Source organism: Orcinus orca, chromosome 4 (genome assembly GCF_937001465.1).
Source record: "Orcinus orca chromosome 4, mOrcOrc1.1, whole genome shotgun sequence".
Lineage (NCBI taxonomy): Eukaryota > Metazoa > Chordata > Mammalia > Artiodactyla > Delphinidae > Orcinus > Orcinus orca.
The window spans coordinates 111,783,995-111,808,751 of NC_064562.1; the positions used below are offsets into that span (position 1 = coordinate 111,783,995).

At 42.6% G+C, this 24,757-nt stretch overlaps 1 protein-coding gene across 19 annotated transcripts in view; it reads right to left on the bottom strand.

Moving 5' to 3' along the window:
• BST1 (bone marrow stromal cell antigen 1) overlaps nt 1–24,757 on the bottom strand; it is a 61,006-nt gene that overhangs the window by 35,459 nt on the left and 790 nt on the right. For 9 of the 19 annotated variants that reach the window (XR_007476837.1, XR_007476839.1, XM_049708812.1 and 6 more), the window contains exons 2-8: nt 23,821–23,947; nt 21,539–21,674; nt 18,493–18,575; nt 15,353–15,429; nt 14,914–15,006; nt 10,820–10,906; nt 7,451–7,510 (exon numbers count right to left, since the gene is read on the bottom strand). Coding sequence is in view for 12 of the 19 variants with exons in the window: in XM_049708812.1 (XP_049564769.1) it covers nt 7,451–7,510; nt 10,820–10,906; nt 14,914–15,006; nt 15,353–15,429; nt 18,493–18,575; nt 21,539–21,674; nt 23,821–23,947 (663 nt within the window). In the remaining 7 variants the exon portion in view is untranslated. Of the gene's footprint in view, nt 1–652; nt 2,160–4,333; nt 5,418–6,711; nt 6,770–7,450; nt 7,511–7,540; nt 8,130–10,819; nt 10,907–14,913; nt 15,007–15,352; nt 15,430–18,492; nt 18,576–21,538; nt 21,675–23,820; nt 23,948–24,757 lie in introns of those variants that run through there. The other 10 variants (XR_007476838.1, XR_004478523.2, XR_004478522.2 and 7 more) reach the window with 8 other exon arrangements.

Below are 24,757 nucleotides of genomic sequence, written 5' to 3' on the forward strand. Positions count from 1 at the left end.
TGATGGAGATGATGAAGGTGACTGATGGTGATGGTCAAGGGACCTGCCCTCTCCCGAACCCTGGAATGAGCACCATGGTGTGGGGCGGCTGAGTGTGTAGACCCCACAAGAGAGGGGTAGTGATGGGAGATAAGAAGGAACCAAGAGAGAAAGAGATTGGAGGCACAGGGAGCTAGTTGGGAGACCTGTGCAATCATTCCCAGTGAGATTCCCTGCCCAGTGCAGTGTCTGAAGTGATCTCTAAATACACACGAGATTGAATTGTAAATGTGTGTTATATAAAACAATCAAGCTGTGAGGATTCCCAGCTTTACAGTGAACACTTGGGCAAGTGGTTACATAAAATGGAGTAGAGGCTCTGTCAGGAGGAAGAAAGAGCTCTGCAGTCAGGGCAGCAGGTTTGAGGAATGGCTCTGCCCACAATGGGCAATTCTTTTTCTCTCCAGAGGTTTACAGGAAACGACAGAACGTGAGAGCTCTCACTCCCAGTTGCTGGCTGCTGGGGCACCAGAATCTGCGAGTTCTCACATCTAAACGTCCCACGCTCACTTTAGATGAAAAAGGGAGTAAGAATAGGAAGTGTCTGTGAGGAGTTTTGATTTTCTTTTCCTCTTCTGGAAATGTTTTGTGTTGTGTCAAATTACCACACATAGATGATGTATGTGTTTATTTCTCTTTTTCTGATTAGAAAAGTAATGCATGCTCATTAGAGAAAATTTGGAAAACACAAAAAGTCAAAAGTCAAGAATAGGGATCACTAATAAGAACATTCTCCAGAGATCACTGCTCCGCTTTTGGGCTTATTTCTTTTCCTTTCATTCATTTACAATATGCGTATAATACAAACATACATCCACAATGTTACATTTGTATTATATTTTAGACAATTAGATCATATAAACAGTTTTATGTCCTATGTCTTACACCGATCGCTGGCATTTTTCTATGTCACGAAATGTTCTTTGAAAATTTTTAATTTACAAACAGTGAAATGACTTTATGGCATACAGTTCTGAGTGTTGGCAAATATAGATTCCTGTCGCCACCACCACAGCCAGTGATCCAGAACAGTCTTGTCACTCCCCTCAGATTCCCTCAGGATGCTCCTTTTCAGTTAGCCCCTCCCCCTAGTCTTAACCCTGAAACCAAAAAGTTCTCCATTCCTATAGTTGCACCTTTTCCAGAATGTCCTGTAAACAGAATTATATGGTATGTAGCCTTCTGGTCTGGCTTCTTTCACTTGGCATGCTGCAACTGAGCCTCGCCCACACTGCTGCATTTATCCATAGTTAGTTACTTTTTATTGCTGAGTAGTATTCCACTGAATAGATATACCAAGGTTAGTTTATCCATTCACCAGATGAAGGACATTTGGGCTGGTAAACATAACTTTTCCTATTTGAATAATATTCCATCCTACAGATATACCAAAACATATGCAAAGAGTTCCCTATTAGTAGAATGTTTAGTTCCCCCTCATTATAAATAACCCTTAAATGGATGTCATTATACATAACTCTTTGCCTACCAAACATGTATGAATACACTTATATAGTATACATATATTTGAAGCTATCAACAAACATGCAGTGTGCCCTGCTGGTTGTATAAGAAAATATAAATATATATACATTCAATTCTACCAAAATTTTCTTAAAATGTTTGCTTATATAACAAACAGTCTGAGCCTCAATATGTCGTATTGTTATGAAAATAAGAAAATAATAACTAGCTTTAATTCTAATGCAGTAGTTCTTTTTCTCTGTGCTGTACAATAGGTTCTCACTAGTTATCTATTTTATACATAGTAGTGTATATATGTCAATCAAATTGTTAATGCAGTAGTTTTAACCAGTTAAATAGAACTAGCTTAATTTCTGAAATCCTGACCGTGTATATCATTCAAAACCCATTTCAGGACATTGTTTTCCCAGCAGGAAGCTTCTTTAGACAATGGAGTCACCTGGCGTACACAGAACAAGAAGGATGACTGGGCAAGGGCAGGTTTCAGGACTGCAGGCTGCTTAGCGCAACATAGCTGAGTTTCTAGTTATTACAACTGAGCAACTGAAGCCAAAGCCACTAAGAGAGGAAAGACAAAGCTGGCACTTCGTTCTGCATAAAGGGACAGGGCTTCTCTTTGAGTAGAGGTTGCTGCCCTGCAAATTAAAAAGGAAATAGAAAACATGTCAGTATTGGTGGATGACACCTACTTTCAAAAACATATATGCACACTGCGGAGAATTTAAATAGTACGTGGGACGTCCCTGGCAGCGCAGTGGTTAAGAATCTGCCTGCCAGTGCAGGGAACACCGGTTTGATCTCTGGTCCTGGAGGATCCCACATGCTGCGGAGCAACTAAGCCTGTGCACCACAACTACTGAGCCTGCGCTCTAGAGCCCGCGAGCCACAACTACTGAGCCTGCATGCCACAACTACTGAAGCCCACGCGCCTAGAGCCCATGCTCTGCAACAAGAGAAGCCACTGCAGTGAGAAGCCCGCGCACTGCAACAAAGAGTGACCCCGGCTCGCCACAGCTAGAGAAAAGCCCACGCGCAGCAATGAAGACCCAATGCAGCCAAAAATAAATAAGTAAATAGATAAATAAAATAACTAGTACAGAAAGTTACAAAGTGAAAAGTAAAAGCTCCTTAGCTTCCCTATTCCCACTTTCCATAGAGAATCATCCTTGATAGTTTTGATTTGCCCTTCCAGGAATGCGATACACACTCCCCCACCCCACACACACGTGTGCACACACACTCCCACGCACACACACACACACAGACTCACATATCCTTTTATCTAAGTACAAGTGGAATCTACAACTTGTTTTTTCACCCAACAGCACATCTTGCACATACTTCCATATCGGTACACGTGGAGTTTATTCATTCTTCCTCATGGGTGAATTCTGATTGTATGGATGTACCATAAAGTTCCCCAAGTTCCCTATTGATGGACATTACATCATCACAGTTTAACTGGTGAGGAAAAACCAGTCATGACATAAAGACACTGAGAGAGGATCTGGCCAAAATAGGGACTCTGGTCATAGCAAATAGGGTCTGACCACCAGATTTTTGTTTAAGTTTTTTTTTTTTTTTTTTTTGCATTACGCGGGCCTCTCACTGTTGTGGCCTCTCCCGCTGCGGAGCACAGGCTCCGGACGCGCAGGCTCAGGGGCCATGGCTCACGGGCCCAGCCGCTCTATGGCATGTGGGATCCTCCCAAACCGGGGCACGAACCCGTGTCCCCTGCATCGGCAGGCGGACTCTCAACCACTGCGCCACCAGGGAAGCCCTTTCGACCACCAGATTTTTAAAAACAGAAATTACTGAATTCTTTGAAAACAATTAAAAACAAACTTTTAAAATTATGAAACAATCTGAGGTTTTTATTCCCTGGATCCTGACTAGTGGCTGGGGTCCTTGAAAGCTGCTTACTCCATATGAGTGCTATTCGCCCCTTTTTTGCTAAAGGAATCTCGAGCAGCCCACAAATTTGTACTAGGGCTCCTCCTGTTGGACATTTTCTATAATTGCACTTCTAATTCAGTTAATGTTCCAGACAGTTCATTCAAAATTGATTAGTGTTTTTGCTGTTAAATAATTAACCAATTAAGACAAAGACAAATTTACTTTTACTTTTTAAGAAAATAAAATAATACAGAACTAAACAGTAATAATGAGTCTCCCTTCGTCTTTTTCAGTTCTCACTCCCTTCCCTAGCCATTGGGAGTTTATCTTAGATCTATTTCTATCATTTACATCTATTATCATGCACAAACAGAATATAATTTTGTTTTCTTTCACTTTAGATGCATGGGTCCACTTGTCACATTTTAGCTTAAGCTTTTCATGTCACTGTGAGGCTTTGCTTGAGGGTGGTGTTTATGCAGAGAAAAAGCACATTATTTGCAGTTACTTTGGTTTTAAAAATTAATTCTATTAAATTTATAAATTCAAAAGCTTGACTTTCCCATACACTTTTCTAGTTAATTTATGAATAGTATTCTTCTAATTTAAAAGCCTAGTCAACTCTTATAATAACTTTTAAGGGGGCTTCACAATTATTCCAATTTCCTCAATATTTTAAACTCAAGTTATTTTAGGTTAAATTATTTTAAACTTACATTTTAACACATTACATTTTCTTTATAAAATATTTTAAATGACTTTAAGTGAGCAAAACCTTCTCGAATACTTAATTCTAGTAAATCTAATAAATGTATAAAATTTAATCTTAATTCTCTTAAACATTCCAGTACTGATTGAAAACTTAGTAAAATTCTCTTATAACTTTCAACTAAAAATCCTAAGTCTGAAATAAGTTTTTTTAAAATCAGTTATTTAATAGTTACACTTATATTGGAATCACAGGGTTATTCCAAGAGCTATTCTTAAATGATAAACTCTCTAAAATGTTGTAAATAAATTAAAATGATGTAAATAAATTAAATATAAAAAAATACAGATTGTTCCTAAACTTACCACAAAAATAATGCGATTTGGATCCTAAACTTTTGCAGGTTCAAAGTCTTTTACCCCATTATTCCTAAGCAAGTGAAATTTGCCATCCCACTTCTGTGGCCTAGGGCCAGGGCACAGCGGGGGAACACATTTTGGAGAGAGAATTCAGGGCAAGATGGGAAATCTGATGTTTTCCCTTGACCCTGACTGACACAGCGAACCCTATGTCAGTAACATGAGTACGTCTGTTTTCTCATATCCTCACCAATCCTGTAGATTATCCATCTACTGAATTTTTGGCCAATATTATAACCTATAAGCATATAAAGTTGTTTTCTACATGTTTTTCACTTTAATTGTTTGTGAGAATTTTTCCATATTGCTGCATGATTATCATGATTACGGTTGTTTCACCTTCATCCCCAGCTTTATGGAGATATAACTGACATAAACCACCTACGATTGTTTTTAATGGCTACATTGTATTCCATGTAGTAAGTATAACCCTTTGATGTAACCATTCTCGTACCCTTGAATATTTAGCTCCAGCTCTCAATGTTTGCACTTCTGATACTGCATTATAAAGAATTGTTTGTGAACATCTGTGAGCATGTAGATTGAATCTATATTTTGAATCATGTCTTTAGAATAGGGTACCTAAAGTCTGACTTAGGTCAAAGATTATGAATATTTTTATAATTCTTGATACATATTATCAAGTTGTTCTCCCAAAGCATTTTAGCAACTTACAATGCCATCAAGCATTGAATAACATCTTTAAAATATTTTTCTGCTGGGCTTCCCTGGTGGCGCAGTGGTTGAGAGTCCGCCTGCCAATGCAGGGGACACGGGTTCGTGCCCCGGTCCGGGAAGATCCCACATGCCGCGGAGCAGCTATGCCCGTGAGCCATGGCTGCTGGGCCTGCAAGTCCGGAGCCTGTGCTCCGCAACGGGAGAGGCCACAACAGTGAGAGGCCCGCATACCGCAAAAAAAAAAAAAAAAAAAAACCCAAAAGAACAACAATAAAGCATCATGTTTTATCCAGAAGACTGACTAAAATTAGGTATAGACACAGGTACAAGTACAGATAATACCCAGGGTTAGTGAAGAAGGGGAGAAAGGGGCACCTGCCACGTACTGTTGGTGGGAGTGCAGACTGGGGCAGCTTTGTTGAAACATATCAAAATTCAAACTAAAAATACATCCTTTGACCCAGCAACTCCCTTTCTGGTAATCTTTCCTACGCAGACACTTGAACAAGAGCTCAAGGTATGCAGTCAAGGATTATATTTCAGCATTGTTTATAATAATAAACAACTACAACCACAACCTACAATGAAGCCAGCCTATGACTGAAAAATGGTTACATAAACGGCGAGTGGCCATCCTACAGAATACTCCGCAGCCACTAAAAGACGGAGTCAGAAAGTACGCACAGACAGAAAAGGATGACGTCCTTATATCGTTAAGTGAAAAGGGGCCACAGAACAGTCTGTCCAGCATGACTGCTCTTTGTACAAAAACAGAGGCAAGTAAATAAATGAAAATAAGACCAAACCAAAAACAAACAGATGAACAAACTTACGTCTCTGCCTGGTAACATATGTGTATGTGTGTGTACTGGGATGTATGGGAGAGATGGACCAAAATGTTGAAAGAAATTACTCTGAGGAAATGGAAGTAGAGGGAAAAGGCTTCATCTTATTCACTGTTGATGATAGCTAAATACTGGAAACAATCTAAATGTCCACCTACGGGCAATGGGTTAAATAAATCATGATGTGCGCACACAACAGAACACCACAGATAGGAAAACAACACCAAGACACTATTATGCGAAAAAAGCACATTGCAGAATCCTATGTATACTATCATTTATACTAATAGTATAGGGCTTCCCTGGTGGCACAGAGGTTAAGAATCCGCCTGCCAATGCAGGGGACACGAGTTCGAACCCTGGCCCGGGAAGATCCCACATGCTGCGGAGCAACTAAGCCCATGCGCCACAACTACTGAGCCTGCGCTCTAGAGCCCGTACTCTAGAGCCCGTGCTCTGCAACAAGAGAAGCCACGACAATGAGAAGCCCGTGCACCACAACAAAGAGTAGCCCCCGCTTGCCTCAACGAGAAAAAGCCCATGCACAGCAATGAAGACCCAACACAGCCAAAAATAAAAGCAAATAAATTAATTAATTTTTAAAAATAGATACATTAGGATTGAGAAATGTAAACCTTACCACTTAAATGGAGTCAGGAGGTCAGAAGGGGGAGCTCTCATGCAGTGCCACTCATCAACTATAGGAAGAATTGTTGATTACAGACCCCAACAGAATCATCCACAGGAACAATCATCAATCATCAACAGGCCACAGCAGGAGAGATGTACACTGCATCTTCCGTGAGAAATCGACCACCCCAGCAACTCAGCCAATGAGAAACTGTCTTCACCTTGAATTCTCACTTTTCTCTGATGGACTTTCATTCAAAACACCCTCTCCCTACTTCCTCCTTTTTCTCTATAAAATAAAGTTCCTCTCCTTCATTTATTGGACTTGTCTATGGCTTTTGCTCTAGCCTGCTTGTCCCGAACTGCAGTTCCTCTGCTATTCCCAAATAAACCCATTTTGCTGGTAAAATAACTGTCATCTCTAAGGGCAACAGAAATAAGTTTTAATAGGTCCTCCTGCCACCCCATTCCCAGCCTTTGTGCTGAAGCTGAGGCATCAGGGCAGACTCTGCTCTGTGGTACATGGCAGGGGTTCATTCAGCTCAGCTGCACAGATGTTCAGCAAACCTGCACCAACCCAGCAGCTCAGATATGAAGAGAAGTGCAGTGTAGAAGTACCAGTCTTACTCTGCAGCCAGACGTTTTAGGGGGTGGGTGTAAAATGATATTGCAATCCACCAGCATTCTGTAAATAGTACAGACTGATTATTTTGGGGAAGCACGGAAGTTGGGTTAAGACATTCACTTACGAATTTAAGGCACAGTCAGGATGAGTGCTGTGTTGCACACACTGTAAGAGCTTCACGGGTCTATAAAATGAAAAGAAGTAATATTTAAGGGATTATTTTAACGACTTTCATTCATCAAACATTTATGGGGGGGCCTGCAAGGTACTGGAGATACAAAGTCTTTGACCTCGAAGAGCATAGTTTCTTTTTAAAAATATTAGCCAGCATTTATTGAGCACTTACTATGTACCAAGAAATCTGATTACATATTTTACATAGATTATGTCATTTAAACCTCACAATAGCCAAACAAAGCAGGTACTACTATTATCATCTCCAATCTACAGTTGAGAAAGCTGCCCAGAGGAACTTGCTCAAGTTCTCACAGTAGCAAGCTGTGGAGCTGAACTTGAACCTCCACTCCAGAGCCCGAGCATGGAACCACTTCTGTTAAGGATGTATGATTTTGCTTGGAAAAACCTCTTGATAAGAATTTTGGGCAGGTTGGACTCGAAGCACACAGGTGATGGCTGGTGCCCAGGCTTCAGTGAAGAAAGTTAAATTGCTTGTACAGTAGAGGTAGAAGATGTGGGGTCCAGGCAGCCAGGAGGGAAGGGAAAGCAGCAGTGAAGACAGGATCCAGGTAACAGTGGGAGGAAGGCCAAGGAAGGATCTCTGGGTAGGGGGACCAGAGGGGACTCTGGAAGAACAGGAAACAGGTTCGGTCTATGGCACACTATGTGACCCCTCCGTAGGACTCCCTACTTCTCAGTCTACACTATTCAGATTTTGTGTGTGTGTGTGTGTGTTACCGGGCCTCTCACTGTTGTGGCCTCTCCCACTGCGGAGCACAGGCTGCGGACGCGCAGGCTCAGCAGCTATGGCTCACGGGCGCAGCCGCTCCGCGGCATGTGGGATCTTCCTGGACCGGGGCACGAACCCGTGTCCCCTGCATTGGCAGGTGGACTCTCAACCACTGCGCCACCAGGGAAGCCCTATTCAGATATTTTTTACAAGAGTAGTTTGTTATTGCTGTGTTATGTCCCCCAAAAAAGATGCATTGAGTTTCACTGAGTCTGGATCAATACAGCGCTAAGCAGAAAACAATCAAGACACAAGAGAGGCTTTGAAGAAAGACATCGCCAAAATTTGCAGGAATCCTGGGGAGAACTTTCAACTGCCACAGGACAGAGGTCAATGTCACCTGAATTTTGAGAGGCATCTGGCTTGAGTCTGATTTTTTAACCTTGTTCGCTCTCCCATGTTAAGCCTGTTGTTATCGCCTCTGGGCTCCCAGGAGCAATAAAAACCCTACCTTAACACAGAAAGAGCCCACGAGCAGTACAAAAATGGGAGTTGGGAGGCTGAGCCAGACAAGGGAGGAGCCCTGAAACCAGCTTTGGTAGGGTAAACTCGAGCCAGTAAAAGCAGGCTGAGACCCTGAGGCTCACAGCCGTGAGTCAGGAATGAGACCCTGGCTGGGCTCCCACACTTGACCTGATGACTTATAAAAAGACAGCCTCCTTGGGGGAGGTCCTGGACCAAAGCAAAGGGGTCATAACTGTGGAATTTTTAGCCATATTTTTCTCTATCATTGAGCTGTTTTAGAATAAGAATTACCTTTTATTTAATTTACTAAAATCTGATGCCTTGATTAAGAATTAGAGTTCTATAGTAGAAAGAAAAGAGGAATCTTCAGGGCCACACAATGCTGGATTCAAAATTCAGCTCTGTCACTGAGTGGAGACCTTTGGGAACTTGCTCAACCTCTCTTAACACTTAATTTACCCATCCATGAAAAGCGGATATTTATATAAACCTTAAAAATAGACAAAACTAGGGCTTCCCTGGTGGCACAGTGGTTAAGAATCCACCTGCCAATGCAGGGGACATGGGTTCAAGCCCTGGTCTGGGAGGATCCCACATGCTGCGGAGCAACTAAGCCCGTGAGCCACAACTACTGAGCCTGCACTCTAGAGCCCGCGAGCCACAACTACTGAGCCCGCGTGCCACAACTACTGAAGCCCGCACGCCTATGGCCCGTGCTCCACAACAAGAGAAGCCATCGCGGTGAGAAGCCTGCCCACCACAACAAAGAATAGCTCTCGCTTGCCTCAACTAGAGGAAGCCCGCGCATAGCAACGAAGACTCAACACAGCCAAAAGTAAATAAAAATAAAATTTTGAAAAAACAGACAAAACTAACCTATGCTCTTACAAGTCTAGAGAGTGGTTACTATTGTAGGCAGGTGGGGATCCTGAAAGGGAAGCCAAAGGGAGACTAGGGGTGCTGGTTGTGCCCTGTTTCTTGATCTACATGCTGGGTACATGTGTATGTTGAACTGGTGAAAATTCATCCACCTGTATACTTACGGTTTCTGCATTTTTTCTGTACACAGATTATATTTCCAAAAAAGAGTATGTGCTTCACTTTGTTTTCAAAAGAGGGTGATAACAACACCTAACTTGAGAGACTCCTGAGAGCATTAGCAATAATAGATGAGTAAAATGGTACAGCCTTAAGCTGTGGAAGAACAGCTTTGAGGGGCTTGTTCTCCTGGGGAGTCCAGAGTAGGGGGAGACCCATACTTCCAGGGGCTTTGCTCAGGTGGGACAGTTACCAGGTCCATGGAACTTTTGAGACAGCAGAGGGCAACAGGGCCGCCTGGATGGTCACGGACACTGGCAAAGACTGCAGATGTAATGTGCACCCTGCCATACCCACAAACGTTAGGGAAAGCCACTAAGTCCTTGCAGTGTTGGACTCTAGCCCCTAAGGAGACAAACAGGCCTGCAGACTCAGGTGCCGACACAGAGAGAAGAAGGAAGCAGCAAGGTGAGTAATTCCCAGTCCAGGGGAGGGCTTTCAACCGTTGCAGGGTTTGAGCCAAATTTACCTACATTTCCAAGTATCAGAAATGCCCTGAAACGATCTCTGATTATACGTATATAAAGTGCCTGGCCCATAACGTGCTCAATAAATGGTAGCTATGATGCTTTTCCTGTTGGTCCACAGTCACCATGCATCTCTCTGTAAGTATCTCAAACTCCACCTTAGCACGTGTCATGCGCAGTGTGGCATCCAGAGATGCAGGGACCATAGTCCCTGTTCTCAGATGACGCACATGCAGTAAGCGAGTGAAGAGAAAACTAGACATACACAAATGACAAAGGGCTGCTGTCTGTCCTTTAGCGTCATTAAAAAGGACTCTGGACAGAAGTGGGCGGGGGCCAGGTGGAACCCTGGCCAGAAGGCCCTCCCAGTCCCCACACCCAGTGACAACCCAGAAGGCACAGTTCCATGGCCTTTGGAGCTGATCTCTGAAAAACCTTTTCGGCAACCCTCTGCTCCTCCTTTGAATATATACACTGACTATAATATGCCACCTACTTGTAGTCATTGATACAGCTATACTGGAAACCCATTTTCTCCAGTCTCTCTTCCAGGATTTTCACACTGCCTTCTCCACAGGATTCCCTGAAACACAAAAACATAAAAACTGTCAAAATAGAAGGAGAAGAGGATGGGGGGAGCTGTTTCTGTGTTAATCAAAAAATATTTTGACCGTGTGCTCCCTAGATGTTCTCCTCTCTGGAGAAATACGTGGCAAATTCTCTGGACCCAAAAAGGCTGCCGGCAGTCAAGCCGCGGGTGCCCAGGACGGGGTGCTCTGAGCCTTCAAACCTGCCCGAAGTTTTGTGAGTCACACGCCTTCGGAGGGCTTCTGCCGGCGCATGCGCGGTGCTCCACAGGGCTCATCGTAGCCCCACCCGTCAACGCAGCACTGTGCTTGTGCGCCGAGCCTGACCAAAGGCGAGTGCCAGCCTGTTCAACCCAGAGTGTATTAAGTTAAGCTTCAAATGGAAACAAAAACATACATGTCAAAAAATACTAGAAAACTCAACTCAACAAAAGGGAAAAAAACCCAAATCTCACATCACTAGAGATAACTGCTGCTAACACTTTGGTGTACATCATTCTAGACTTTTACAGTATATTTATTCCCACAAGACTTTTAAAATATTTCAATGTGATTCTGTTGCCCAGCGCATTTTGTAATATGCATTTGCCCATGTCTGTGTCTATACATATATACCTCTCTGCCATTATTCTTAATTCCTGCCTGGTCTACCTTACATAATCAGAACACAGTTCATAAAAGCAGTCGCCTCTTGTTAAAGACCAAGGTTCATTCCTATGTTGCAATGTCATTGACACTACAAAAAAACCTTGTTGAAGTTTCATTTTCATACACATGCTTAATTATTTGTTTCCTTAGCATACATTCCTGAAAGTAGGTTTTCTGTCACCGAGGTTTTGAATGCATTTTCAGGCTCTTGACAGCACTGCCACACTGAACCCCACGTTGACCACCCCAACAGAGTATAAGATGTCTATCTCCCCACGTTCTCATCAACAAGGATTCTTGCCCTCTCGACGGTCAGAGTTAAGCAGGCGGATTGATAAAGGCAAAGAGAGGTGGGTACAACACTGCCAGCTGTGATGAGTAGGTATGTTATTCACGTTGCAGACAGGATCCGGCCTCAGTTTACCTGGAGTGGGAAGGTGAACAGCCTCCCCACTATAAAATTAACAGAGAGGGAGTGTACAGGGAGGAAATGAGCCATTGGAGGAAGTTTTCACAGAAGTGGAACTCTAGGCATTACGGGAATGAAGAGGGTAAGGTGTTGTGTGACATCATGTTTCAGAACCTTGCCAAAATCTGGGACTATGTCCTTCTCTGGGCCAAGTTCACTACTTAGAACTTTTTGGTAAGCAATGACATGGAGGTTTCAGGACACCTAGACACAGAGCTCAGTCAATGGGTTATTTAACCTTTTCTTTTTTTTTAATAAAAGAAATCAAAGCAGTGCTAAACACAACTAGCTATCAGCCATGTGATTTTTCACTCTCTATGATTTTTTCTCCTAAAATCTAAGCAGTTTGGGACCCCCATTTTCTTAGCTCATGACCTGCACCTCCATCCTGTGGCACAGATGTGGACAACCAGGTGTTCTTACCCCTTTATTATCTCTCCTGACACAGGAATAATGTGCTGAGATGACAATGAATTGCAATTTCCTTATCTCATTAAAAACAGATTCAAAGAAAACCAAAATAAACAAATGTGACCTAATGAAACTTAAAAGCTTTTGCACAGCAAAGGAAACCATACGCAAGACAAAAAGACAACCCTCAGAATGGGAGAAAATATTTGCAAACGAAGCAACTACAAAGGATTAATCTCCAAAATATACAAGCAGCTCATGCAGCTCAATATCAAAAAAACAAAAAACCCAGTCCAAAAATGGGCAGAAGACCTAAATAGACATTTCTCCAAAGAAGATATACAGATTGCCAACAAACACATGAAAGGATGCTCAACATCAGTAATCATTAGAGAAATGCAAATCAAAACTACAATGAGATATCATCTCACACTGGTCAGAATGGCCATCATCAAAATATCTAGAAACAATAAAGGCTGGAGTGGGTGTTGAGAAGAGGGAACCCTCTTGCACTTTGGTGGGAATGTAAATCGAGACAGCCACTATGGAGACCAGTATGGAGGTTCCTTAAAAAGCTAAAAATAGGGCTTTCCTGGTGGCGCAGTGGTTAGAGTCCACCTGCTGATGCAGGGGACACAGGTTTGTACCCTGGTCCGGGAAGATCCCACATGCGCTGGGCCCGTTAGCCATGGCCGCTGAGCCTGAGCGTCCGGAGCCTGTGCTCCGCAACAGGAGAGGTCACAACAGTGAGAGGCCCGCGTCCGCAAAAAAAAAAAAAAAAAAAAAAAAAGCTAAAAATAGAACTACCACATGACCCAGCAATCCCACCACTGGGCATATACCCTGAGAAAACCATAATTCAAAAAGAGTCATGTACCACAATGTTCATTGCAGCACTATTTACAATAGCCAGGACATAGAAGCAACCTAAGTGTCCATCAACAGATGAATGGATAAAGAAGATGTGGCACATATATACAATGGAATATTACTCAGCCATAAAAAGAAACGAAATTGAGTTATTTGTAGTGAGGTGGATGGACCTAGAGTCTGTCATACAGAGTGAAGTAAGTCAGAAAGAGAAAAACAAGTACCGTATGCAAACATGTATATATAGAACCTAAAAAAAAATAGTTCTGAAGAACCTAGGGGCAGGACAGGAATAAAGACGCAGATGTAGAGAATGGACTTGAGGACATGGGGAGAGGGAAGGATGAGCTGGGAAGAAATGAGAGAGTGGTATTGACATATATACACTACCAAATGTAAAGCAGATAGCTAGTGGGAAGCAGCCGCATAGCACAGGGAGATTAGCTCGGTGCTTTGTGACCACCTAGAGGGGTGGGATACGGAGGGTGGGATAGGGAGGGTGGGAGGGAGACGCAAGAGGGAAGGGATATGGGGATATATGTATACCTATAGCTGATTCACTTTGTTATACAGCAGAAACTAACACAACAATGTAAAGCAATTATACTCCAATAAAGATGTTTTTTAAAAAAAAAGATTCAAAGAACAATCTTTCTCTGATAGATACCTTAAAACAACAAGCAAGCATAATATCTAGACAAAAAGCGACTTCTCACAGAAACAAGAAAAACAATACACATTGTTTTTCATGCAACAATAGGTATAAGTTGTCTTCTGGGAAGAGAAGAGCAGATTCTGGTATGACTATGTAATAAGTCATTTGCAAATTTAATCTTCTGCCCAAGAGAAAAAAAAACATCACTCATTATATGGTGAGTCTTAGGGGGTCCTGGCGGCCTGAAATGGGGAATTTGCTAAGATTCTTCCAGAACATTCTTTCAATAACACATCCACTCAATGCTTTCCCCAATGTAGCTTCAATGCTCTGAAGGACAGGGCCCCAGCAGCTTCTGAAGCACCATCACGGCTGCACAGCTTTTACCAGGCTTGGCCTTATTGGCTTGTCTCTGTGAGCCAACTGGGTTTACGTTTTTTATCTTTAGTTTTGCCAGCACTGCCCTTTGTTGATGAGAAGGATGAGTTCAAGTTTGCTTGATATCTGAGTTGATATAACCACTTGAGTTAGCGGCTTCCGAGAAAAATATGGATCATAAATATTTCCTTGGCCAGTTATCTGAGACCCAGCTGCGAAACTGGTTGTTCTCTGAGAAGAACGTCTTCATTACATGGTCCATGAGTCCATTCCGTGAACTCCCAGTGAGGCTTTTGAGCTTTAAATGACCAGGGAGAAAAACTGGCTTTGACCTACACAAATGACCTACTCAGAAAGGCTGAGAGGAGTATCTGGATAAAGGAGGTTTTCTCTCTGGGCTCAGGACTGACTCATGGCATTTCCAGAAAGTCAAGCCTTTGCCTTTCTCTGCCCACCACATTAGAAACAGAGAAGACCGTTGATTCCCCAGAAATGTAAATGTAAATCAGACTGGATCATATTACATCCAAGAAAAGCAGGTTTGCACAAAGATCAGTAGCATCATAACTTACACATTGGTTCCCCCGATTTCATGCATAACCCAGATCTCGATGCGTGTGATTTTATCCTTCTGTAAGTGGGGAATTTCAAAATCTGCAAAAAACCTGAGAAACAGGAAAGACATTTCTTAAAGTCCTAAAGCAATATGATACTGTTCCCATATCAATGTTAGTTGACTTACACATTACTTTTGTTTTAAAGCTTTGCGGGGGGCACTTTTTAGCTTTAATTTTTAGGTTACTTATTTCATTCAGGCATTCATCAGCTGTTAGTTTTATAAATGTATGGACATAGTTCTGATCTCCAGGTCATTCAATTGTTTTTCTCTACCTGATCTTACAGAAGCAAGCATTAGACTGGGGATGTGAATGATTCTCTTAAGCCTCCATTGAAAACAACTAAAAACACATTTTGGCATCTTTGTCTTACATGTTGGTGCTGCATTCTTACCCTTTTACAGGATAGGCTCCTGTTGGCTCTGAACCATTCAGCATGACGTAGATCACCCCAGAACTATCCTTTGCATACTGCAAAAAGAAACAAGCATTTTGAGTAAGCTGTCATTTTTAAGCTATGAAATGGTCAATTGTTTTTTAAATTGACAATTTTCAATACTGGCAAGTATGGGATAAATTTGGTATTTCATAGAGCCAGAGGGATGCAAACTGGCATATCTTGGAAAGCAAATTGCTTTGAAATGTCAAAAACGCAGTAATTCCATGCCCGGGAATCTACCATTATAAAATAATGCAAACCAGTATCAGATTCCAGCATTGTTTCAGCTGGTGTACACTAACTTATGCTGGCATTACAAGCAACCTCAAAATCACAGTGGCTTTAAACAAGAAAGATTTATTTCATGCACACACTACATGTTTATCATAAGTGTTTGGATTTGGGGTTTGGGTTTTGCTCCGTATGTCCTTGCTCTGGGACCCAAGCTGATGCAGTCTCCACAAATGCAGAGTCACTGGTTATCAGGAAAGGGAGAAGAAAGTGGCAAATCACAGACCAGTTCTTAAAGGCTTCCACCCAGATGTCACACAGTCATTCCTACTCACATCCTATTGGCCAGTGTAAGTCACACGTAAGTAACTTCAAGAGACAGAATGAGTGCAAACCACATGCTCAGAAGATGAGCCAGAAATACTTGGTAAACAGCACGAAGGATCACCTGGTGCACAGAGATGTGCACAAAGATGTATATTGCAACATGGTTTGTAACCAGTCTAAAACAGTCAACAACAGGGAAGGATAAGTCAATTATGGCCCTTTCATGTCTGAAATATTACCCAGCCATTAATAAAAGTCTACAAAAGATATGCAATAACATAGAAAGTGCTTACATTCAAAGCAAAAAGCAAGACTAGGTGGACAGAGCATGTGCTCCACTCTGTTAAAAATAAATAGGCATGGCTTCCCTGGTGGCGCAGTGGTTGAGAGTCTGCCTGCCGATGCGGGGGACGCGGGTTCGTGCCCCGGTCCGGGAAGATCCCACATGCCACGGAGCGGCTGGGCCCGTGAGCCATGGCCGCTGAGCCTGCGCGTCCGGAGCCTGTGCTCCGCAACGGGAGAGGCCACAGCAGTGAGAGGCCTGAGTACAGCAAAAAAAAAAAATAATAATAAATAAATAAATAGGCAGAAGTCTGGGAATATTAGTCAATATTCTCTGGACCTGTCTGTCCCTGAGATTCCCAAGGGACAGACAGGTCCAGGGAAGTTCCCAAATCTCCAGCTGAGAACGCTACTGGAGCATATAATTTCCTTGATAAAACGTTTATTCTAGTGTGAAGCCGGGTGGGGGGGACGGCAGGGGGTATCACGCAGCTCTGTGACACATGCCCAGCAGAGGCACGCCGAACGCCAGCCGCAACAAAGCAACAATGTACTCCGTGCCACGCCTGTCTCAGATTGCTTCCAAGCAGGCTAACAGTCTCAGTTCAATCTGCAAATGTCAAGGTCTGATGACCACTATTTGCCCTTAGGTAGCATGAAGATGGATGATTAGTTTTCTTATTTATACTTTCTATAATTTGTCATTCTCTATCCTGAGCAGTTATTACATTGATGATAAAATTTTTTTTTCATTAAAAACATGTGTGCAGATACAGTGAGGCTCTATGAAGTCATGGTCGAAAATGTGGTTTCTGGCTGCTGCACTTAGTAGCTGGGTAATAAGTCTGATCAAGTTTCTTGGCCTCTCTGTGCCTCATTTTTCCTATCTATAAAACAAGGGTAATAAGAGTCCCTACCCCATAGGATTGTAAAGATCAAATCACTTAAAATAATACTTAATATTTATGGAATACCTATTTGCTATAGTTCAGACCCTCTCCTCGTCACTATACTAGACTACCTCTCCTCATGTTCAGACCATCCAGCGTATTCTAAGGGCTCATAAAATGTGACCATGATTATTAGATTCCCATTCTAGAGTTGAAGGAAGTATAAGATGGTGGCTTCCGGCACACTTTGAAGTTGGGCAGATCTGCTGGGGAGAATACGGTTTGTTTTTTTTTAACATATAATGTTGACATCACTCCCAAGTTGTCGTTATGATCCCACGCTCAAGTGATGATGCATCCACCACCTCCCACTCCTCACTGAGGGGCTCGGGCAGCTCACTGCCAGCTGCCTGCAGCCTGCAGTCCAAGCAGAACCTGTGGGGAGTGGGCATGGATGGAGGGCTCCGACCGGAGCTGGCAGGAGAGCACAGGAATAAGAATGCTTCTGTCTGGAGCGGGCCCTCTGCTTAGTTCCAAACTGCAGCTGTGGTGGAGGATTTGACCAAAGTCTCGCTCACCCTGATTAACAGTGGACCCAGCAGACACCTGGTGGTCCAGAGCAGGAAGTAGGACCAGAAGAGACACAGAGAGCCCTGAAAGGAGCTTGGTGGCCATGGGTAGAAGGACCTGACATCCACCAGCCTCCTAGTCAATACAGCTAACAGTTAATTGTTGACTGCTTTGCTCAATACTTGAGCTAAGGACTGCACCCTCTTTATTTGGAATCTTTGGTCTAACACTGGTGACAGAAAATGTAAGCTGTGGTCACTGGCATGTTATAGCTACCAATAGCTATCATCAACTCTGGTGACAATATCCTCTGAGAAACAGACCCACATTTAGGGGACCATTTCTTTGTCTCCAGCTTATCCCTGGTCTCCTATTGCCTCCTCTTCAGTTAATATCAACCTTGTGCACATCTCTGACACCCACATCTAGATCTTAGGGGTCCCAGTCTCTCCTATAAAGCAGGGGTTACCCCACTTCACACCTCAATCAAAATCACATTGATTTGAACTACTAACAACAACCGCAACACCAGAGTAATAATGACTGTTTAATACCTTCTTCTGGAGCTAACATTCAGAATTTTTTCTCTGTACCAGGCATTGCATTAAGCATTTTAGCTTCTTAAATCCTCACCCCTTTATGGAGCAGAGAGCATGAATCAGAATGTTGCAAAGGTAGAAACGGAGACTCAGAGAAGTTTAGTAATGACCCAATGGCCCAGCCTCTGAACCCTTCTGTCCCCTGTTCACAGATCCCGCACCTGCTCAGTCACCCAGCCAGCCATCCCAGGATTACCTGGATGGATGCACTTTTCCAGTAAGAATCCACAGGATTGTTTTCACAATCTTCAGATGTAGGGCAGGATTGGTAGTCGAGTCCTACAGGGAAAACAGACAAACACATTTTATTTCAAAGATTATATCAAGGAAGAATTAATTGAAAATATTTGCTGGCTCCGCAAAATATACTGAAACTCATTCTACATAATGTGTATGGGCTTAACATTCATAGCTCTGCCCGCAGACATTTGTCATTGTGCTCGGCACAAATGTGAGGAAAGCAGAGAACTAAACAGCTGGGTTAATTCTCTACTGGAGCTCTAGCAAGTGATATATATATATATATATATATATATATACATATATCCAAGAAATATATATAATATTATATTATACATTATGTCCATATTAAAAATTATATATTAAAAAATTATATTTATTACATATATAACTTTTTTTTTGCATTGTTGGGAGAAATGCCTTCTCCAATTAACCCAGGTCTTAGAAGTAAATACAAGAAAAATAGACCAAGAAAGTAACAGTCCTTAATCAGAAAATAGAAATTTTATAACATTTAAAATATAGAAAATTTTAAAATGTATTACATTAAAAAAATTTTAAAGACAAAATTCAGCAGATATATAATGGGATTTGTTCCCCATTTACTCTATAACAAAAGGAGAAAGTGCTAATTGACAATTTGTTCCAGGGAGAACAAAGCAGGGCAAAATGTGAACTTCTTGAAGGGAAACACACGGAGCGTCCTTGCTCCCTCTGGGAGCACCAGCATCTCGATGTGCTCACCAACTTGGAGGCTCCCCAAACCCCATCAGAGAGAGGTTTTTATGGAGATTTCATTAAATAGACTGATTAACCATTAGTAGATTGATTAAACCATTGGTGATTAACTCAATCTCCAGTCCCCCGCCCCTTCCCAGAGGACAGAGGATGGGGCTGAAAGTCCCAACTCTCTAATGATGCCTCTATCTTTTTGGTGACCAGCCTGCATCTGAAGCTATCTAGGAGCTCCCAACCACCAGTCATCCCATTACCATACAAAAGACACTCATCACTCTTCAGAGCCCAAGGGTTTCAGGAGCTGTGCGCCAGGAACCAGGGCGTCCAAGACCAGCTATTAATTTGTAGTATACCACCGTCTCCCTCCCTTCATGATCTTTCCATCTCACCCCTCCTCCATGCTCCCTCACCCTCTGTAGGATCATCAAAATGAGGCTTCCTGGTCACAGTCCACTGGAAGAATGGCCATGTCCATTTGATCTGCACCCTGCCATGCTTCCCGTCTCACGCAAAGAGAAAGTCCGCATCCTCACGGTGTCCTGTGCTGTCTGGCCCTCCTTTATTCCTCTAGCCTCACAGTCTACTACTTGCCTCTTCACTTACTGCCTGCCTTTCTGTGCCTTAAATATGCCATACACACGCCCACCTCAAGGCCTTTGCACGTGCTGTTCCCTCTATCAGGAAATGCTCTTCCTCAAGTCCTTTAGGTCTTTGCTCAAACATCAGCTTCTCAGTGAGGCCTTCGCCGGGCCTGTGTAAAACTGCAATGCTTCCCTCTCCCCTCCTTACCAGCCAGCACTCTCTACCCTCTTTTCCCTGTTTTGTTTTGCTCTGGAACCTTTATAATCTTAAGGCGAACTATACGTACATGTTTTTACTTGCCTGTTGATGGTCTTACCTCCACCCCTGCCCCTATAAAGTAAGGATGAGGTATTACTTTCCTGGTTTATTCTCTGCTGTGTTCCCAGTGCCTAGAAGAGCAAGGACTGGCACGGAGGAGGCACTCTACAAACTTTATAGATGGGTGAATGAATGGAGCTGCCAGGAAGCCGCCAGGAAGCTTCCCGAGGCTCTGGTCTATGCCGGTGTCTCCCTCTGCTACTCCCTAGCTCTGGGTCATTCCCGCCTCAGAGCACACCTCTCTGCACTCACAAAACTACATGTTTCCTGAGGGCACAGACCGCTGTATCACCAGCTCCTAGCGTGGGAGTTGATGAATGAAGAGCGTTTTCCTTACCATCAGGCCAGCCCCTGTGACTTTAACTTTCACTGTGATTTTGCCAACTACAAAATTGCCACTTGCCATCTACCTCTACAAGTATTAAAGCATGAGCCGCTGCAGCCGCTGACCTTCAACACCCCCTGAAAGGAGTTCAGGGTGATCAGGAATGAGGCACTCTGTGCTGTGGGAAAAGCTGGCATAACAGGTCTTTAGATAGTTAAATAGTTTCAGGAGAAGATTTTATGAGCATCTCCTCATATCTAGGAAAGTACTAAAATTATTAACGGTGACATCTGTTCCTTGTGACTAGCAGCAGGTCTCTGCCAAAATGTGTGCCTGACTTCACACACCCACCCCCTTCACTAAAATCGTACGTAACAGTGACCCTTCCCCCCTACCTCTTTGGAGCAGTTTCTCAGAGCTATCTGAAGTGCTGTCTAATGGGCTATAGTCCTCATTTTGCCCTAAATAAAGCTTAACTCTCAGCTTTCACGTTGTGCTTTTTTTTTTTTTAAGTCAATAATTTGAATCTCAAAATATCTGCTGGTGGCCTGGAGCAGCTTCAGAATCAGGGGAGAATCCTGGCCCTAGTACTTCAAGTCATTTAACCTCCCAAAGCCTCAGTTTCCGCCTCTGGAAAATGGGGATAGTGAGGCAGAGTCATGCAGGACTCTGAGTCAGACTCTGACTTCGCTGTTTACGCACTGTGCAATCCTAAGCAAGTTTCTCAATCTTGCTGTGCCTCACTTTTCTCGTTTGTCAAAATAGGAATCAGGATAGGACCTAGCCCATGGGGCTGTTGCAGGGATTAAATGAGTTAATACCCATAAAGTGCTTAGAACAGTACCTAGCAAAAGACAGATTCTCTTTCTCTATTATCATTGTTATTATTTAATTATTATTATGACCACTTTACCTGAGAGGATTTGAGGGGGGCGGAATCCAAAGAGATAAAAATGCATATGAAAGCACTTAGCACAAATGGCATATGCATAGTAAATAGGAACCCTGACTTTTCTTGTGATTTGTGCAGAAGTCTTACCAGAGGCATTTTTCTGTCGACACCAGCTCAAGAAATCTCCAACCATGCCATACAGAACATTGCACAGTGGCATAAAGCGGCGGCCGTTCTCTGCATAGCTGGTGACAAGGAGGTGGTTGTTTTCCCAGAATAGGGACTAAGGAAAAACCAACACAAAATGAAATCAAAACAGATTTCTTCAGGTACAGTATCATCAGGACAAGTCAGGCCAACCATTTCTCATTCACCTGGGACTTGCCTCACAACAACTGAACCTTCTTTGTTTTTGTCTTTAGTTACCCATTCAGAGAGTGCTACCAGCTCTCTTTTCTTTATTCCAAGGGTATCATGCAAATGTTAATGAAATATTTTCCCAGCAGAGAAAAAATATAGATACATACATACATATATATTTTTTCTAGTAGTTAAAAAATTATAGATTGATTTTTTTTTAAATCAAGGGAACTGTGTTCAAATTTTGGGTCTGTCACATACTAAATGTGTGATCTTGAACAAGCCATGTAATCTCCCTGTGCCTCAGTTTCCACATGTGGAAAATGGGGAGTATGAATACTTTCTCTTCTCCCAGAGCTGTGGTGAGGATGATAAGCAATCACAAATTGAATTCCTAAAGGGTAAAGTGCCTCAAAAATACATTACTATGAAGTTACAATGTTTTCACATAATAATAATACAAATAACAATATCCCCCTCATCATGCCATCAGATCCTCAGTATTCCAACCAGCAATCTCTGTCTAGACTGGATGCTTCCCGAGGGCAGAGGCTGTTTTGTTCCCTGTTGCATCTGAAACTCTGAGAACAACACCTGGTACATGGAATTAGCTCAGTATTTACTGAGTTTATCAACCAAAGTCCATGAGGAAGGAGAACAAAAATAACAGCTCCCCTTTTTACTGACCAAGAGGCTGCAAGGTTCAAAGGCAACATATACTCAAAAATCATGTTTTCAGCCTATTATGTGTTTGAACCTCCCAGCTCCATTTACCTGCCTTTACAAATGAAAAAAATCAATATTAAGATGTTTTCATTTGTAAACATCAATGTTACATGGCTTTACAATGAAAAAAATCAAGTTAAGAATTTGTGTCAACCTATTTACAATAGCCAGGACATGGAAGCAACCTAAGTGTCCATCAACAGATGAATAGATAAAGAAGATGTGGCACATATATACAATGGACTATTACTCAACCATAAAAAGAATCGGAATTGAGTTATTTGTAGTGAGGTGAATCGACCTAGAGTCTGTCATACAGAGTGAAGTCAGAAAGAGAAAAACAAATACCGTACGCTAACACATATATATGGAATCTAAAAAAAAAATGGTTCTGAAGAACCTAGGGGCAGGACAGGAATAAAGACGCAGACGTAGTGAATGGACTTGAGGACACGGGGAGGGGGAAGGGTAAGCTGGGATGAAGTGAGAGAGTGGCATGAACATATATACACTACCAAATGTCAAATAGATAGCTAGTGGGAAGCAGCCACATAGCACAGAGAGATCAGCTCAGTGCTTTGTGATCACCTAGAGGGGTGGGATAGGGAGGGTGGGAGGGAGACGCAAGAGGGAGGGGATATGGTGATGTATGTATATGTATAGCTGATTCACTTTGTTATAAAGCAGAAAGTAACACACCATTGTAAAGCAATTATACTCCAATAAAGATGTTTAAAAAAAATTTATGTCAAAAATATGTCCTTCATTAAGAAAAAAAAATTTATGTCAGAGAAATAAAAATGATATCTAACTTTCTTTAAACTCAAGATACTGTTCTAAATAAGCAATTTACATAGATGTTCTCATTTACTTTCACTGTATTAGTGCTTAGAGTGCAGACAGAATACAGACATGTAAACCACATGATTATATGTTAACCAGTTTCTTCAAGAAACTGGTCCTGAATGGATATAATCTTAAGACCTGTTAAGAGGAGGGACTGGTCTCCCGGGAGGATACTGACATAGAGGGTTTTCTGAAGTACTCAGGTTCAGGTCTTTCGAGCCAGTTAGGATGGAGATTGTTCAGAACTAGCCAGGTGCAGAGGCCCCGTGGGAAAGGTGTGGTGACGCCCTGATGTTCTTGTGGTTTTTGCACTGACTTCTTGACTTAGGAAAGTTCCTTCTGCCCAGGACAGGCAGGAGACCCAGGAGCACCGTTGAAGACAGAGCCACTTTCCCACCAGAGAGCCTGGCGCACATTGTGAGTTGGCTGCTTGGCCTGGACACTGTCTGTCTCTATAGAGACAGAGCAACGTTTTACCGAGGCGAAGGTAGAGTTACCTTGTCTCTGGGAATGGAGTGCCTGGAGAGGTTAATAAAAAGGTCGTAATCTGAGGGAAGCACAGAACAGGGATCCTTATCCAGCAGCAGTTTAAAGGCTTCCCAGATGGCTGTGCAGTTCTTGTCCCTGCGGAAAAGTACAAGTTTAAAAAAGAAAAAGAAGAAACAAAACAAAAGACCACATTCCAGTGTGATATATTTCCGTTTCTCTCTCCAAGTTTTTTACTAGTGATTTTGTCAAATATCAACTCTGCAGAACTGGGCATACAAAAAAGACAGGAAATTGTCATAACTCTTGCATTAACCCCAATTCAGAAGAGGAAGAAAAATAACTTTGGTGATGGATTTAGAAATCTGACAGTGGAAGTGTCTTTCAGAGGTGCAACACACATTTCTTAGAACTTAGAACAGGCTCACAGAGACAGCAGAAAATGCACAGAGCCAGAAGGTGACGATTCCAATAAACCACATGGGCTGCCAGCTTCAGGTGCCCCTTCATTTAGACACAGGTCCATCCTGGGGTTGGGGGCCAGGTGAGATCAGGCGGACATGCGACCTTGTAAAATCAGGAGTGAGCACAGAAAAAGACTGTTCCACCTCCTGCTAAGGCAGAAAGTATGACTTCCAGTGTCCGCTGCAACTCCTTAAGCCCAACCTAGCTTTCCAAAACCATTTCCCACCCCATTTGTAACTTATTTCTTATGCTGGGTGGTAACATGGTGTTCCGTGGGTGTTCCCATTTTTTTCCATTCTTTTTTATTGGCCTAAAATCTGTCACAATAAAAACAACTGGCACAAGAGAGGGACTTCATGAAAACAGAAAACATGTGTCCAAGGAAGGAGCAAAAATTAGTAAGAAGCACAGTGCTGGCAAGAGAGACTCAAACTTTAAAAGTCCTCTAAATTAGAAGACCTGAAATTTGAATTCCCAAAGTAC